At 41.7% G+C, this 19,097-nt stretch overlaps 1 protein-coding gene across 1 annotated transcript in view; it reads left to right on the forward strand.

Moving 5' to 3' along the window:
• hao1 (hydroxyacid oxidase (glycolate oxidase) 1) overlaps positions 1-18,246 on the forward strand; it is a 39,322-nt gene extending 21,076 nt beyond the window's left edge. The window contains exons 3-8 of the mRNA XM_028820691.2: positions 2,076-2,331; positions 6,805-6,980; positions 10,158-10,249; positions 11,206-11,364; positions 11,474-11,543; positions 17,407-18,246. Coding sequence (XP_028676524.2) covers positions 2,076-2,331; positions 6,805-6,980; positions 10,158-10,249; positions 11,206-11,364; positions 11,474-11,543; positions 17,407-17,477 — 824 coding nt within the window. The 3' untranslated portion in view covers positions 17,478-18,246. The remainder of the gene's footprint in view (positions 1-2,075; positions 2,332-6,804; positions 6,981-10,157; positions 10,250-11,205; positions 11,365-11,473; positions 11,544-17,406) is intronic.
• Positions 18,247-19,097: the final 851 nt, after the last annotated feature.

Genomic DNA, 19,097 nt, shown 5'->3' on the forward strand with positions numbered 1-19,097 from the left:
AGCTGGTCAAGAGGGCTCAACAGTGGCTGGACTTTCTGAGGAGGCTGAGGAAGTTTGATATGTCGACTGAGATCCTCAGCAACTTTTACAGCTGCATTGTTGAGAGCATCTTGACCAGCTGCATCACCGTGTGGTACGGCAACACCACTACTATGGACTGCAAACGAAGAAGATCACGAGGACCCCACTGCCCTCTCTGCAGAGCATCTACAACTGCGGAGTCCGCAGGAGAACTTCCTCGACTCACCCCCAACACGAACTGTTCACACTTCTACCCTCAGGCAGGAGGTATAGAGTGTGAAATGCAGGACTTCCAAGCTAAAGAAGTCCAATTGTCCCAAGGCCATTAGACTCCTAAATAACTGACTGGAGTTTATAACCTTGGTGCACATCATTCTATCGACCTCACACAACTGTATTTGACGTGTCCATCACCCACCTACCTGCACAATACACTTTATACTTCTATTCTGGCTTTATACTTTATGCTGCCTCTGTTACTTATTATCTATCAGCTACTTATTATTTAGGTTTATCTTTATACGTTGGTTTTGTCATTTGGTGTGTACAGCAAAGAAAGAATTTCATTGTACAGGGAAACGTGTCTCCTTACTGCGCACAGGACAATAAAATTTGAACTTAAAGAACTTAAAAACTGTAGCTATTCTAACATTCATTGACTGGGACGGGAGTTTATACAAATGAAGTGTGCGAGACAAAGCATCGACTGGCCATATGAACGGTATAGGGAATCCCGGACGTTTCCCATTCCCGCATTCCCGGGAATGAAACTGCTGGAATTCCCAGCTGAATGGGAACGGCCAAGCTCGCATATATAGCATGTAAAAGTGTAAAAATCGATCAAGAAATAACAGAGTTATAGTTGGAAATAATTAAGGAGGCACAATTGCTGCAGCTTGCACTTCATCAGACAACAGCTTTGAACAGCAACTTGAACAGCAATGCGTCAGTCTGTTGCTTCCGCATTATCTGTGCCAAGAAATTTGCCATCACAGAATGACGACAAGAAACTGGATGCATCAGTAAAAGCTGAAACGGCGGTGTTTCAGAGCAGCGGCAAGCGTGGGCGTTGTTTAGAACAAGTGTATCGGTATCTGATGACTGTGCCGCCTACTTCAGTGGAGGCAGAGTGTGCTTTCTCAGCGGCTGGCGTACTCTGCACGAAGGTGTGCTCTCGCCTGGACGACCGCACGCTGGACACGTTGTGCTTTCTACTCTCTTATTACCACAACTAAAGATACATGTACTTACAGTATATGACAGCATGAACTGCTTGTAGTTAAGGTTAGTCTTTTATTGTTGTCAACATATTGCAGAAGTTTTATTAAAAATAAGTGTCGCTCGCTCTAAAACCATTCACATGTGAGATGTCCGTGCACTGTGTCATTCCCGGGAGCCCAGGATTCCCAGGAATGACATGCGGGATTCCCGAATTCCTGGGAATGGATTCCCGAGAACGGTAGCACTCATTCATGGACGGATGAGTGAAGATGTAGGGTTGTCCTGGACAGCAGTAAAGAAACAGCACCACGTGTGGGGTGGAAAGTGAGGTATGAAGAGAAAGGAGCGAGGTCGGTGCAGCTCAAGGAATACATACAAGCCAAGGGCGCTTTAGAAGGTTGAGTGCTGTGGCTGTGAGATTTGGTGTGTTACACTGTTATTGCCGACTGCCAGTCTGCAGTCTGCTTACCACATCTGATAGTACATCCAGGAGAAACATCCGGTAAAATGTCTGCTTAAACAATCTGCCACTCACAAGCCACTGTACCAAATCGTTTGGTGAATTCCAGCAGGTTTCGCTCCCTCAGAAATCTCACAACGGTGCGATCCCACATCTTCAGTTGACATTGGCTTCAGCTGGACTAACAGCAGAGCACTGTGCTTGCCGTGTGGTCGAATTACCCATAAGCCTTTGCAAATGGGTTGTATTATGTTAGCTTCTTTTACTGCGTCATTTTCAAATCTCCTTAACTTTTTGATTCACTCTTGTAAATAAAGATCTGCAGTGGAAAGAAGAAAGTGTAAAGTGCGTAACGCATTTGTCTGTTTTTCAGCCTGCCAGTCCGCTGGTATAGGAATGATGCTTAGCTCCTGGGCCACGACCTCCATTGATGAGGTGGCCAAAGCGGCGCCCGAGGCTGTCCGCTGGCTACAACTCTACATCTACAAAGACAGAGAGCTCACCAAGTCTCTCGTTCTAAAAGCTGAAAGAGAAGGATACAAAGGGATCTTCATCACTGTCGACACACCTTACTTGGGGAAAAGGAGGAACGACATACGCAACCGATTTAAACTTCCATCCCACCTGAGGTAAGAGGTGTACGCTGATCACATGTCATTTAAACGAGACATTGTTTTAACTAAAATATTCAAGTCCTTGATGTTCATTTTGAGTTTTATGAATTATTTATATCATTCCTTGTTTTCAATAATTACCATTAAAATACAGTGGAACCTCGGTTTGCGAGCATAATTCGTTCCATAAATGTGCTCGTAGTCCAAAGCACTCGTATATCAAAGTGAATTTCCCCCTAAGAAATAATGGAAACTCAGATGATTCGTTCCACAACCCAAAACTATTCATATAAAAATGATTAATACAAAATATAAAGTTAAAATACATAAAACAAATTAACCTGCACTTTACCTTTGAAAAGAATCATGGCTGGTGTGAGTGAGTTTCTAAGCTCTTGTGGGATTGCACCCAACGGGACGACACGCGGAAGAGCGTCCCAAAGCAATCGCAGTCTCCAAGCATTGTAGCAGTTCGCCGTAAAACCGAATCCGAAAAGATCGCGGACATGCTATAAGCGCCTGCCGTCGATGAGTGATACAAGGAACAAGGAACGTTATAAATGCGCAGGGCACAGTACTACTTGGCAACGGCCCTGCCTGACTGCTGTGTCTATGTACAGGAGAGCGGCAGACCCCGCTACAAAAAATAACTGCGCTGTTGCTGTTTCAAGCTGAATAAAGTTGGTGTTGCTAAAGTACTGAGACTCAGCTTCGTGTTTTAGGGTGCAAGACGGGGACTCGCACGTCACAGCACACATGCGCGCGCGTGCAAACACATACACACACACGCGCGCGCACGCTGTGTCTGTGTACAGGAGAGCGGCAGATTCCGCTACAATAAATAACCGTGCTGTTGCTGTTTCAAGCTGAATAAAGCTGGTGTTGCTAAAGTACTGAGACTCAGCTTCGTGTTTTAGGGTGCAAGACGGGGACTCGCACGTCACAGAACACACGTGTGCGCGCGCACACACACATATACACACACGCGCGCACACACAGTCACAATCCTAACAGTATACGCTTGTATAGATGTTGACTATATGAGTGAGGCACGCCGACGAATAGGAGAAGATTACCCAGAATCCCACAGCGAGAGACAGAGAAGAACCATCAGCTCAGTTGTGATGACATGTCGCTCAGCAGACAAAGCGTATACATACTACTCATACTGCAAGACCTCGCTCGTTTATCAAGTCAAAATTTCTTAAAAATTTTTGCTCGTCTTGCAAAACACTCGTAAACCAAGTTACTTGCAAACCGAGGTTCCACTGTATGTGTTTTCTGGGTGGTTCCGCAAGAGGCGGGGCCACCTGCCAATCACCACCTGGAACTGCCAAAGATATCCAGAGGGTCTCCCACACTTTGAATAGGTTTGAAAGTTTGGCGGCTGTTCCTTCATTTAGTTCTGCGCTTTCGTGACTTTATTTGGTTTTTTTTGACCATTTTGCTCTGTTTTGGGTTCCGCATTGGGATTTGTTTGTCCTTCTTGGCGACTCCTTTTTTGCCTTGTGTGCTCTACGGAGCTTCAAATATTTACGGAGATTTTTATAAACTAAACTTTTTTCAGTTTATAATGACTGCATTTATTGCTAATAATGATCATTTATTTTATTTATAGGCGCCTTTCAAGGCACACAAGGACACCTTACATAGCACATTCATAACAACTGTCACAACATAAAATTAATCAAATCTTACAGTACAATAAAACCAGAAAAAATACAATAATAAAATTAAATTTAAATTTATCAGACAGAACAAGCCAGCATAAAAGGATGTGTATTGAGATGAGATTTAAAGGAAGGAAGACAGTCGATGGTACGAATGTCTTGTGGGAGAGGCGAGGGGCCGATCAACTGAAAGCTCTAAACCCCATGGTGGTCAAGCGAGCAGGAGCTCTAATAAGATTGATAGAGGAAGAAGATCTAAGTATACGAAAAGGAATGGAGATGTGAAGAAGATCAGAAAGATAAGGAGGTGCCCGATTATGGAGGGTCTTGTAAGTAATAAGCAGAATCTTCACATCAATGCGATATCTAATAGGGAGCCAGTGAAGCTGCTGAAGGACAGGAGTGATGTGTTCTTTGGAAGGAGTTCTGCTAATCATACGAGCGGCTGAAGTTTGTAAAGGAGTTTGTGAGGAAGACCAGAAAGGATAGAACTACAATCATCAATACGAGATGTAAGCAGAGCATCAACAAGAAGAGCGGTGCTGGGAGCTGAAAGAGATAGATAGATAGATAGATAGATAGATAGATAGATAGATAGATAGATAGATAGATAGATAGATAGATAGATAGATAGATAGATAGATAGATAGATAGATAGATAGATAGATAGATAGATAGATAGATAGATAGATAGATAGATAGATAGATAGATAGATGGACGTAAACGGCTGATATTACGTCGATGGAAATATGCAGGCCGAGTGACATTATTAATGTGGGCTTTGAATTTTAAGGTACTAGCGAGAATAACACCTAAGCTCTTAACCTGGGAGGTAGAAGAGATTAGAGAATTATCAATAGTCAATGAAATATTATCACATTTATCTAAAACACATTTTAGAACCTGTGTTTACTAGCTGGGGTTTGATGGTGATTTCACCCTCTGGTAGGTGTTTTTGGAAGTGTTTTGGGTCTGCAGGCTTTGGAACTTTTTTTTTTGTTCTTTATTTCGCATTATACAATTTGTTCGTTTTCGCATACCCCTTGGGGTCAGAACGCAGGGTCGGCCATTGTACAGCACCCCTGGAGCAATTACAGGTTAAGGGTCTTGCTTAAGGGCCCAGCAGAGTAGGATCTCTTTTTGGCAGTGACGGGGATTCGAACCGGCAACCTTCTGGATACCAGCGCAGATCCTTAGCCTCAGAGCCACCACTCTGCCACTATCTTTTGTGCTCGGGACTCCCGGTGCACAACACATTCACGCTGTTAAAAAAGCAGAAATTTGGCAGGATGGTTAAAATAGGGCCGTAGGTATCTTCTATGCCAGGACATTTTGATATATCGATATTTAAGGGGAACAAAAATAAACCCACACTAAATACCCCAAAACCTCAACAAAGCCTTGACAGGCTTGATCGGAATTTGGTGACGTTATGGAAAAAAAGAAAATTAGCCAAGACATGTTTTTCTAATTCGTCGATACATTTTTTATTGGTTGATAATTTGTAATATTATGCAAACGCACCTGCTCTCTGCGCTGTTCTGAGAGTGTGCTTTATGCAAATGAATGAATATGCAAATATTTGCGTTAGGTTCCTCGTTACTTTTAAAAGCAATCAGACGACGTAACGCACGCTACTTTCCACGTGTTACTGATTGTGAGATTGTGCTTAGCCCTGTACGTTCAGTTCATCGAGATAAATTTATCGATTTTTGAAATATTGAGACGGATTATTTCAGCCAGGAGAAGGGATAATATGATGGTCCGTGCATTAGCCTCAGGAAATTTATCTTCGACTAAGCAGGCAAGCATAAAAACGTGAATACATCCTTAGTAATTTAAAAAACACGAGTGAATCGAATGTGTGTCAGGAATGACGTTAATACACTCCGTTATACGCAAGTGCATTCTCAAACCTGCATAATCCAGTTTTGGGACATGGGGGCAGCAGCCAATCCCAGCAGCAATGGGCTCAAGGTAGGAATCAGATCTGAACAAATATTAGAAATATTAATACGTCACAAAATATACCAGTTTATTCCAGTTCAGGGACCTGGCCAGTTCGAAGATCTTTACACAGTTTATTCTTATCTAACAAAAAAACACACGATACATTAAAGGGGATTCTTTTAGTGCATAAGCAGCATCTCCTTCCATCCATCTATCACCTAACTACAAGGTCACGGGGGTCTGCTGGAGCCAATCCCAGCCAACACAGGGCGCAAGGCAGGAAACAAACCCCGGGCAGGGCGCCAGCCCACCACAGGGCACACATCCACACCCCAAGTACACACTAGGGACAATTTAGGATCGCCAATGCACCTAACCTGCATGTCTTTGGACTGTGGGAGGAACACCACGCAGACACGGGGAGAACATGCAAACTCCACGAAAAGCGAACCCAGGTCTCCTAACTGCGAGGCAGCAGCGCTACCCACTGCGCCACCGTGCCACCCTTAAGCAGCATCTCTGCTTACTTTAATTATTTGACTAATGCAGCTGTTTGGACGCAGGTGCGGATTTGGATATTTGCTGTGTATCTCCTAGCAAAAGCTTAAGATTTTTTTCCGAGACCACTCAAGTTTTCAGACTGACTCATCCAGCTCTGTGCTTATCTTTATTTTGGCTTCCCATTACAAAAGTCTAAAAATCGCAACAAGGTGGTATTGAGAAGAGCAGCGTGCATGTTTGGAAAAGCTGAAAAAGGTCGTCTTAGAATTTCTTCCAAGAACAGCAATAACAAAATCGGACTAATTTAATTTTGCAAACACGCTATGTAATTTCTTTGTTGTTTATTTACTTATCTTGCTTTTTCAGAATGGCAAACTTTGAGATGCCTGATTTGGCGTTTTCTTCAAAGGAAAGTTACGGGGAAGATAGCGGCCTGGCCGTGTACGTGGCGAAGCTCATCGACCCTTCTCTCAGATGGGAGGATATCGCGTGGGTGAAATCGCTGACCAGGCTCCCCGTCGTAGTTAAAGGCATTCTAAGAGGTACGGGACATGACATGACGGGAAGCGGCTTCCTTCTGAATGAATCAGTCGTCTAGAGAGCAGCAGATCAAAAGTTCCTGGTGTTCTAATTCAATTATGCTTATAGTAACTTCGATTTACAATTGTAAAAATGTTATAGGTATAGGTAATCACACATACCCATACGCCATGTCTGTATACCATTCTGTACATGATCTATAGGGTCCAGTATACAGTATAGTATAGTAGAGAGGCACTGTGAAAGTAACAAGCAAGGGGAGGTCAAAAAATTGTACGCTTAAACCTGAAAGGAACATTCTGTGTTTGCTGATATCTTTATTTGAGGCGCCTGTCTGTCTGTCTGTCTGTCTGTCTGTCTGCCTGTCTGTCTGGGATGTTAATACAAAATGAGTTTGTCATTGAGAACAATGGAGTCACAGACAGGATTTGAGTTACTTGAAATTTGCAATAATGTTAGAAAAAGTATTTCTTCCATCAAAGAACCATTGATGGATGGAAAACAGAGAGGAAGACACACAGCAGTCATTTGGACCTTCAGTTCTTCACTTGATTTTATTTTTGGGAAAATAAAACTAACAGGAACTGACAGGCTAAGTTGAGCTGTTCTCAGTACAAGCATCTATCTACAGTATCTATTATACAGTGCCTTTCAAATCTATCTGTCCGTTGTGGTTGAGTGAACTGCCACTGGAAACTGTTTGGGCGTCCCTGTTTAATTCCAACAAAAATATTCAGTTTAAGTCAAACAAAAATTAGAGCCATTATGAATTACAAAAGAAGGGTTTCAAAAGCAAATTGTCACCAGGCTAGGTAGCTGCAAGGTTGTCAGGAAGGAACTCAGGTCCGGTGCAAGACTGAACACCTGCTCCTCTCAGCAGCAGGTTTTAGAGCTCAGAGACGAGAACGGGCGGAGTTAGTTGCTCTCACTGGGCGTCATCTCTGTGCTGCAGTGGGAACAAGACAGGAGAATACTAGTGTCAGCGCCCCCTTTTGACCTGAAGCGGTAGTACTCTGATAAACCCAGAGAGTCATCCACAGACACATGTGTGGACCTATCTCAATTCAGCTGTTTTATCCTGCCTACTACGCTAAATTAAAGTATCTATCTATCTATCTATCTATCTATCTATCTATCTATCTATCTATCTATCTATCTATCTATCTATCTATCTATCTATCTATCTATCTATCTATCTATCTATCTATCTATCTGTATGTCTGACTGTCTGTCTGTCTGTCTGTCTGTTTTATCCTACCTACTACGCTACATTAAAGTATCTATCTATCTGCTTTATCCTGCTTACTATGCTAAATTAAATTATCTGTTTGTTCCTGCCTACTATGCTAAAGTATCTATCTATCTATCTATCTATCTATCTATCTATCTATCTATCTATCTATCTATCTATCTATCTATCTATCTATCTATCTATCTATCTATCTATCTATCTATCTATCTATCTATCTGTATGTCTGACTGTCTGTCTGTTTTATCCTACCTACTACGCTAAATTAAAGTATCTATCTATCTATCTATCTATCTATCTATCTATCTATCTATCTATCTATCTATCTATCTATCTATCTATCTATCTATCTATCTATCTATCTATCTATCTATCTATCTATCTATCTGTATGTCTGACTGTCTGTCTGTCTGTCTGTCTGTTTTATCCTACCTACTAAGCTACATTAAAGTATCTATCTATCTGCTTTATCCTGCTTACTATGCTAAATTAAATTATCTGTCTGTTCCTGCCTACTATGCTAAAGTATCTATATATGCATGTATCTATCTATCTATCTATCTATCTATCTATCTATCTATCTATCTATCTATCTATCTATCTATCTATCTATCTATCTATCTATCTATCTATCTATCTATCTATCTATCTATCTATCTGTATGTATGTATGTATGTATGTATGTATGTATGTATGTATGTATGTATGTATGTATGTATGTATGTATGTATGTATGTATGTATGTATGTATGTATGTATGTATGTATGTCTGTCTGTCTGTTTTATCCTACCTACTACGCTACATTAAAGTATCTATCTATCTGCTTTATCCTGCTTACTATGCTAAATTAAATTATGTATGTATGTATGTATGTATGTATGTATGTATGTATGTATGTATGTATGTATGTATGTATCTATCTATCTATCTATCTATCTATCTATCTATCTATCTATCTATCTATCTATCTATCTATCTATCTATCTATCTGTATGTCTGACTGTCTGTCTGTTTTATCCTACCTACTACGTTAAATTAAAGTATCTATCTATCTATCTATCTATCTATCTATCTATCTATCTATCTATCTATCTATCTATCTATCTATCTATCTATCTATCTATCTATCTATCTATCTATCTATCTATCTGTCTGTCTGTCTGTCTGTCTGTCTGTCTGTTTTATCCTACCTACTACGCTACATTAAAGTATCTATCTATCTGCTTTATCCTGCTTACTATGCTAAATTAAATTATTTGTCTGTTCCTGCCTACTATGCTAAAGTATCTATCTATCTATCTATCTATCTATCTATCTATCTATCTATCTATCTATCTATCTATCTATCTATCTATCTATCTATCTATCTATCTATCTATCTATCTATCTATCTATCTATCTATCTATCTATCTATCTATCTGTATGTCTGACTGTCTGTCTGTCTGTCTGTCTGTTTTATCCTACCTACTACGCTACATTAAAGTATCTATCTATCTGCTTTATCCTGCTTACTATGCTAAATTAAATTATGTATGTATGTATGTATGTATGTATGTATGTATGTATGTATGTATGTATGTATGTATGTATGTATCTATCTATCTATCTATCTATCTATCTATCTATCTATCTATCTATCTATCTATCTATCTATCTATCTATCTATCTATCTATCTATCTATCTATCTATCTATCTATCTATCTATCTTTCTATCTAACTGTCATGTTAGGGTCCTTGGTGGCTCTAAATTTGCTCAGTTTAGGTGTGTATGTGAATGTACCCGCTGATTTGCTGGCATCTCTGTAAGTTTAGTTTTTTTTTTCCTTGCATCAAAAACTGACAGGTCTTTCTTGAGCTCCGCCAGAAATCATCAGAAGAAAGAAAGATTCCAATTGTTTTTTTTGAATATTTGTCTCTATCATTCTAGCTGATGATGCCATAGAAGCTGTCACATATGGAGTTGATGGAATTCTAGTGTCCAACCATGGAGCTCGACAGCTGGATTGTGTGTCATCAACGGTAAGTATCACTGGGAGATCTAATGCCTTTTAATCAGTATTTAGGTTTATGGACTATTTTTATTCCTTCAGAGCACTAAAGTGTATTATTTGATAAGATTTCTGACACGCTTGTTCTTTAAGTTCTTCTCTGCTAACTTTTCCCTTCACCTGTAACAGATAACTTATCGCTGTCATGGGGTCACAAAAATTAGCTAAAGTGTTAAAAGGGGATCGATTGTGGAAAAGTGTTGGGCTTTCATGTGCAGATACGTGGACTGTTGCGTTTTGAAGGTTGTCCTTTTGGAAGTTTCTCCCATCTTCACACAGCTTCTTTGAAGCTCTGTCATAGTGACCATCCATTTCCTGGTCATCTCTCTTATCACGACCGTTCTTCAGGACTGCTCAGTTTGGCAGGGTGGCCAACTCTATGGAGAGTCACGGTAAATCCAAACTTCTTCCATTTAAGAATAACAGAGGCCACCGTTCAAATGGAAACCATTCCTTTTGCAGCCTTCCCCAGATCTGTTCCTGAACACAATCCTGTCTCTAAGCTCTCAAGGCGATTTCTTCGACCTCATGGCTTGTGTTTTGCTCAACTGCGGGACCTTCTATATACAAGTGTGTGACTTTCCTAATCAGTCCAATCAATAAAATTGACCACAGGTGGACTCCAAACATCTCAGCAATGATGTGTGTCTTACCTGAGATAAAGCAAAGGCTGTGAATACTTATGTCGGTGTGAAATTTCACTTTGTTATTTTACATAAATTTGCAATGGGTTCCAAAATTCTGTTTTCACATTGTCATTGTGGGGTTTTGAGTGCTGCTTTGATGAAGGGATAAAATGAATTTAAAGGCTGGAACATAGAAAAATGTGAAAAACGTGAAGTGGCCTGAACCTACTGAACACTCCATCTATAAATCTTTGAGCAGATCTTTCTTTACATCTCTTCTGCAATTCTGTATATTAATTAGATTGACGTCCTCCCCGAGATCGTGGAAGCTGTTGGTGGGAGAGTAGAAGTCTACCTGGATGGAGGTGTGCGCAAGGGCACTGATATCTTGAAGGCTTTGGCTTTGGGTGCTAAAGCAGTATTTCTGGGACGTCCTATCCTTTGGGGGCTCGCTTATGAGGTATGAAATCTGCCGGGGCTGTGTTGTACAGGATAAGGATAAAGGATAAGGCCTTAAGGATAAAGAGATTTAAAGTTTGTTTTCCTAACGGCTGTCTTTCATGTTGAAGGGGGAACAAGGAGTAAGTGAAGTTCTGGAGTTACTCAGAGAAGAATTTACCCTGGCCATGGCACTCTGTGGTATGTACAGTATATTTGCACTCCCTGCTTTTCTTTAACTCTTTTAGGGTGGATGTCGACTTTTTGTCGACCACAGGGTTGAGGGCAGATGATGACTGAAGTCGACATCCATGGGTAGAGGGTGATAATCAGCTGTAAACACTGATAAAACTCACCATGACTTTATAGGTAGGTCATCCTTGCTAGGAGGAACGTTGAATCCCTGCATGTGCGTGAGTGGGGCAAACTTTGCCTAGAATGGCATCAACATCTGGCAAGAGAGCAAAGAGAATGCACAAAGCAAAATACTCGATGCATGATGTTTTACGTATTTTTTATTATTTTGAATTGGACTCTGACTTGTCGGAACTCCAGTCTTGGTGCAGGTGATCTGGAGATTAAGATCTAAAATGAAAGTGAGGTACAGGCATCAGCTGTGCTGATCGGCCCCCCGCTGATCTGCCAACAACAACCCCATGCAGCTACTGACACTGTCATGGCACCAAGAGATGGCTAACATGCTGAAATAGGACACTGCATACAGTAACAGATGTTTTGCTTTGATACAGTACATCCGGAAAGTATTCCCAGCGCATCACTTGTTCCACATTTTGTTATGTTACAGCCTTATTCCAAAATGGATTAAATTCATTTTTTCCTCAGAATTCTACACACAACACCCCATAATGACAACGTGAAAAAAGTTTACTTGAGATTTTTGCAAATTTATTAAAAATAAAAACACTGAGAAAGCACATGTCCATAAGTATTCACAGCCTTTGCCATGAAGCTCCAAATTGAGCTCAGGTGCATCCTGTTTCCCCTGATCATCCTTGAGATGTTTCTGCAGCTTCATTGAAGTCCACCTGTGGTAAATTCAGTTGAATGGACCTGATTTGGAAAGGCACACACCTGTCTATAGAAGGTCCCACAGTTGACAGTTCATGTCAGAGCACAAACCAAGCATGAAGTCAAAGGAATTGTCTGTAGACCACCGAGACGGGATTGTGTGGAGGCACAAATCTGGGGAAGGTTACAGAAAAATGTCTACTGCTTTGAAGGTCCCAATGAGCACAGTGGCCTCCATCATCCATAAGTGGAAGAAGTTCAAAACCACCAGGACTCTTCCTAGAGCTGGCCGGCCATCTAAACTGAGCGATCGGGGGAGAAGGGCCTTAGTGAGGGAGGTGACCAAGAACCCGATGGTCACTCTGTCAGAGCTCCAGAGGTCCTCTGTGGAGAGAGGAGAACCTTCCAGAAGGACAACCATCTCTGTAGCAATCCACCAATCAGACCTGTATGGTAGAGTGGCCAGACGGAAGCCACTCCTTAGTAAAAGGCACATGGCAGCCCGCCTGGAGTTTGCCAAAAGGCACCTGAAGGACACTCAGACCATGAGAAAGAAAATTCTCTGGTCTGATGAGACAAAGATTGAACTCTTTGGTGTGAATGCCAGGCATCACGTTTGGAGGAAACCAGGCACCGCTCATCACCAGGCCAATACCATCCCTACAGCGAAGCATGGTGGTGGCAGCATCATGCTGTGGGGATGTTTTTCATCCGCAGGGACTGGGAAACTAGTCAGGATAAAGGGAAAGATGACTGCAGCAATGTACAGAGACATCCTGGATGAAAACCTGCTCCAGAGCGCTCTTGACCTCAGACTGGGGCGACGGTTCATCTTTCAGCAGAACAACGACCCTAAGCACACAGCCAAGATATCAAAGGAGTGGCTTCAGGACAACTCTGTGAATGTCCTTGAGTGGCCCAGCCAGAGCCCAGACTTGAATCCGATTGAACATCCCTGGAGAGATCTTAAAATGGCTGTGCACCGACGCTTCCCATCCAACCTGATGGAGCTTGAGAGGTGCTGCAAAGAGGAATGGGCGAAACTGGCCAAGGAGAGGTGTGCCAAGCTTGTGGCATCATATTCAACAAGACTTGAGGCTGGAATTGCTGCCAAAGGGGCATCGACAAAGTATTGAGCAAAGGCTGTGAATACTTATGGACATGGGATTTCTCAGTTTTTTTATTTTTAATAAATTTGCAAAAACCTCAAGTAAACTTTTTTCACGTTGTCATTATGGGGTGTTGTATGCAGAGTTCTGAGGAAAAAAATGAATTTAATCCATTTTGGAATAAGGCTGTAAAATCACAAAATGTGGAAAAAGTGATGTGCTGTGAATACTTTCCGGATGCTCTGTATATGTGAAAACTATTGCTTTGTATACTTTTCAGAAAATTTAGTTTTTTGGAAAAATATTCAGCACTGGGAGAAAAGGGAAAAAAAATCCGCCCTAAAAGAGTTAAATGAAATTGTTAGCAAATCTTCTGGCTGACTATTTGAGTCAACGTGTTCTTGCTTTGTAACCCTGAAAGGGAGTACAGATAACCAATGAATGAATGAATGAGAAAATGCACGAAATAGGGGACACAGAATGATCTAAATGTTTAGACCATTTAGAGGTCCGTAGACCACTAGGGGGTCCATGGGTGGGCTGCAGGGGATCCGTGGGGGTCAGATAAAAATGAACATTTACATTCACTATGCAGCCTGGCACTGTGGATTTTGTCTCGTGTGAACTTTCCCACGTGATTTTACTCACACGTTACGTCTCTCGCCGTTATTCTTCTTGCAAGTATTTATCTCACCTAAGCCTAATGCGTGAGTTACATACCCGTGAGAAAAATAACGCGCAAGAAAAGTAATGGCGAGAAAAATGATCGAGTCTTGGACAATTCTGGTGTGTACTGACACAAGCCTACCCTCGTCTGGTAAAGCGAGCTGCGAGTGCTCTGATTCCCTTCGCTACCACATGCCTTTGTGAATCAGGGCTTTCAGCACTTTGTTTCTATCGAAACAAAAAGTCGAAACAGATGCAATGCTTGTCACCTTGTTGAAGACCAATGCACAGTTTCATATGCTAAAGACAAACAAGAACAACCTTCTCACTGAAATAGAGTAGTGTGATAAGGCGCTATATCAACACCGACTCGACACAGACTGACAACGGAGACACACGTAAAAATAAAGGAAAGATTTATTTTTCTTTAGCTGGGGGCCACGTCTTCCCTGTTTCCCTCAGCCCTAACACAGTCCCACAAGCACAAAAGCAGAACACAAATAAACTCTTATTCGTGTCCTCCACTCCTCCTGGCTCCTTTTATAGTCCACCTGGAAGTGCTCCAGGTGCTTGATCACCCGTTTCCGGTTGCACTTCCGGATGTGGCTGATGAACCGGCCAGACGGGCTCAGGAACCCTTGCAGCACCCCCTGGTGGCCACCCTAGGTCCCAACAGGGCTATCTCCCATGGAGCCCTGCAGGAATCTGAGGCACCACTGCCACCCAGGGGGGCTGCCATATAGTGGCCTGGGAGAGGTATTGTGCAGCCCATGTCTGTTCCCCTGAATTATATGCAGAAGGGGCGTTCTGGTAGATAATGAGAGAGTAGACTTAGTAGTAGTAGATCTGTTTTAATTGGCACAATAGGATTGTATTTCATAATTATAATGAATGGCCAATACTTTTTGCATAAAAAAGGAGTGTTTTTTAGACTGATTACTATTAGTTAGGTCCATAAATATTTGGACAGAGATAACATTTTTATAATTTTGGTTCTGTACATTACCACAATGAATTTGAAATGAAACAACTCCGATGCAGTTGAAGTGCAGACTTTCAGTTTTACTTCAGTGGGGTGAACAAAACGATTGCATAAAAAAGTGAGTCAACTAAAGCATTTTTTGAACACAATCCCTTCATTTCAGGGGCTCAAAAGTAATTGGACAAATGAAATAACTGGAAATCAAATGTTCATTTCTAATATTTGGTTGAAAACCCTTTGCTGACAATGACAGCCTGAAGTCTTGAACTCCTGGACATCACCAGATGTTGGGTTTCCTCCTTTTTAATGCTCTGCCAGGCCTTTACTGCAGCGGCTTTCAGTTGCTGTTTGTTTGTGGGCCTTTCTGTCTGAAGTTTAATCTTCAACAAGTGAAATGCCTGCTCAGTTGGGTTAAGATCAGGTGGCTGACTTGGCCATTCAAGAATTTTCCACTTCTTTGCTTTAATAAACTCCTGGGTTGCTTTGGCTGTATGTTTTGGGTCATTGTCCATCTGTATCATGAATCAATTTGACTGCTGTATTTAGCTGGATTTGAGCAGACAGTATGTCTCTGAACACCTCGGAATTTCTGTCCTGTGTCACATCATCAATAAACACTAGTGTCCCAGTGCCACTGGCAGTCATGCACGCCCAAGTCATCACACTGCCTCCCTCCACCGTGTTTTACAGATGATGTGCTATGCTTTGGATAATGAGCTGTTCCACGCCTTCTCCATACCTTTTTCTTGCCATCATTCTGGTAGAGGTTGATCTTGGTTTCATCTGTCCAAAGAATGTTTGTCCAGAACTGTGCTGGCTTTTTTAGATGTTCTTTAGCAAAGTCCAATCTAGCCTTTCTATTCTTGAGGCTTATGAGTGGCTTGTACCTTGCAGTGCACCCTCTGTATTTACTTTCATGCAGTCTTCTCTTTATGGTAGACTTGGATATCGATACGGCCGCCTACCCCCTGGAGAGTGTTGTTCACTTGGTTGGCTGTTGTGAAGGGGTTTCTCTTCACCATGGAAATGATTCTGAGATCATCCACCACTGTTGTCTTCCGTGGACGTCCAGGTCTTTTTGCGTTGCTGAGTTCACCAGTGCTTGCTTTCTTTCTCAGGATGTATCAAACTGTAGATTTTGCCACTCGTAATATTGGAGCAATTTCTCGAATGGGTTTTTTCTGTTTTCGCAGCTTAAGGATGGCTTCTTTCACCTGCATGGAGAGCTCCTTTGATCGCATGTTGTCTGTTCACAGCAAAATCTTCCACATGCAAGTACCACACCTCAAATCAACTCCAGGCCTTTTATCTGCTTAATTGATAAGGACATAATGACGGACTTGACCACACCTGCCCATGAAGTAGCCTTTGAGTCAATTGTCCAATTGCTTTTGAGCCCCTGAAATGAAGGGATTGTGTTCATAAAATGCTTTAGTTGCCTCACATTTTTATGCAATCGTTTTGTTCACTCCACTGAATTAAAGCTGAAAGTCTGCACTTCAACTGTATCTGAGTTGTTTCATTTCAAATTCATTGTGGTAATGAACAGAACCAAAATTAGAAAAAAGTTGTCTCTGTCCAAATGTTTATGGACCTAACTGTATGTGAGACAATCAAATCTCGATAAAGTACATTATATTCCTTGCATGCCAAGTTGTGTTTATGTGAATATTTCTGGGGAAAAGGTGTCCATAGCTTTCATCAGATTCTTAAAGGGGTCCATGACTCCAAAAAGGTTAAGAATCACTGGTTTAGACTATAGCAGTACTCACAGGTAGACCCCAAACTGAAAATCCAGGGGGCCAAAGTTTACGAATTACAAGGAATTTATCATCAGCCATGAAAGGGAGAACTCAGAGTAAAAAGTAATAAAGACATTATGTCTTTATGTAATTGTTAAAGTGTTAGTGTGTGTTTAAATCAGTGGGACTCGCACCAGTAAGTGGTCTCCTTGCACCTAAAAGGAGTACTCCACATCTCCCTGGCCACACAGAGACCATTTCCGAACGCTGCGAGCGGGGTTACTTCTCGGTGATGCCTGCTCTGCTCTTTCTCTCTCTCTGTCAGCCCTCACCTTTTCTACACCACCTCAACCACTTCACTCCACTCCACCCCGTCCACAGGGCAAATTCCATCCTCGTCGCCAAGTATCTATCTATCTATCTATCTATCTAAATTGCAGGGGGAAATCACATCACGAAATGTCTCGGTTTGAAATTTTGCACTGTGGCCTATTTATTTTGTTTTTCTCTTCTTTTTTTTCATTCTGTTTTCCCAGGGTGTCGTTCAGTGAATGAAATAGACAAATCGATTGTAAGGAAGAGCGCATCATCTGCCTCAAGGATTTAAAAGGAGAGGAGAAGTCCTGAAGAGTAGTTTGCTTGCAGATCTCAGCTATTTTGGGTTATAAGGTGTTTATTGAATTGCAGTCTGACGTCTTATAATATAAAGGCGACCATGAGTGACGACATTTATCTAACATAACCTTCTGAAACCCATATAGTCCAGTTCAGGGTCATGGGGAGCAGCGCTGGGCACAGGGTGGGACGGGACATCAGTCCATCTCAATTATGATATCCACTGACTTAACCAGCACGAGTTTAGGAATACAGAAGACAAACTCACAGTGCCAGATAGCAAACGCAGACAGACACAAGGAGGACATGCAGATCCCCCAAAAGGCAAGGACCATGCATAGGATTCAAGCTGAAGATGGTAGGTCTGTAAGAGAGCAGACAAAACTAAGAACACTAACAAAACTTGCTTTTGTTTTACCTTTGAGAATGTTATGTTCTAATAAACATACAATTTGTTACAGAATATTTCTGGGGTACCTGCATCCTTTTAGGTAGCATAAGCAATACCAACTCACAAATCCTGAGATCTCGGTTCAAATTCTTGCCTGGGACCCGACCCTCCCTTGCAATTTGCTCCCATATTACAAAGATGCGCAGATAAAGGCGACTGGTGACTCTTAGTCAGACCAGTGTGAGATCTGTCCCTGTCTGGCAATGCCAGGATCAGCTCATTTCTAATGATATGCTATTGGAGAAGCACAGACAATAAATAAAAAAATAAATGGGAAAAATGAACTAATAAAGTTTTTAATTCTAATTTATTCAAAGATTTCTGCCATTTTTTGACAATCGTGTGTGTGTGTGTGTGTGTGTAGATAGAGCTTGCCCAATTGGTCTGAAACTTAACTCTAAGTGGTGAAACATCATCTCCTTGAAACTGATTCAACAGTATGGAACTGAGGTCCTCAATACCTACAAGGTCACACCTGACATGCTCATTCAAAGGGGTCTTTCTCAAAACTTATTTGTCGGATGTAGAATAAAATGCATTCTCATTTTTCAGATCAACAGGTGGCATAGACAACATAATATAATATTCATACTGTACATCGCAGGTCTTTGCCCCCTGTGACTCTCAATGGGTGACAGTAGACTTGACAAATATCCATCATCTCTTATATATATATATATTTCTCTTCTTGTTCGTCCTGCTTCCACTTCAAAACCAGTCCCGCCCACACGCAGCCGACACGGCATTTCTCGATTCCTATCTTCCATGTCATGCACTACACTGGCCTGCTGAGCGTAATCCATCCAACAAGTACTTGAGGTGCTGCCACAACGGTTAAATAGCTTTACCACCTTTGTGGGAGCCACCTATGTCTTTACAACAGCTTCTTACGCAGCAAACATCAGAAGCTAAAAATTATCGTGAACACATTTGAGAATACAACTCTTCTCTAGCGTTTGCTTCCATGGGTGCACAGATAACTCAACCTCCTGGCCACGGACCATACTGTTTTAAAGTACACGGGCAAATTTATCACCAAATCTCTCCACTATACGCTAACACTTCTACCTCTCCAGGATATGGACAGTTGTATGTTTTTGACACAGCGCAAGCTACTGAAGTACGCTTACAAAATAAAGCAAACTCTGCATGCAGCGAAAA

The sequence above is a fragment of the Erpetoichthys calabaricus genome, chromosome 15 (assembly GCF_900747795.2).
Source record: "Erpetoichthys calabaricus chromosome 15, fErpCal1.3, whole genome shotgun sequence".
NCBI classification, from domain to species: Eukaryota; Metazoa; Chordata; class Cladistia; order Polypteriformes; family Polypteridae; genus Erpetoichthys; species Erpetoichthys calabaricus.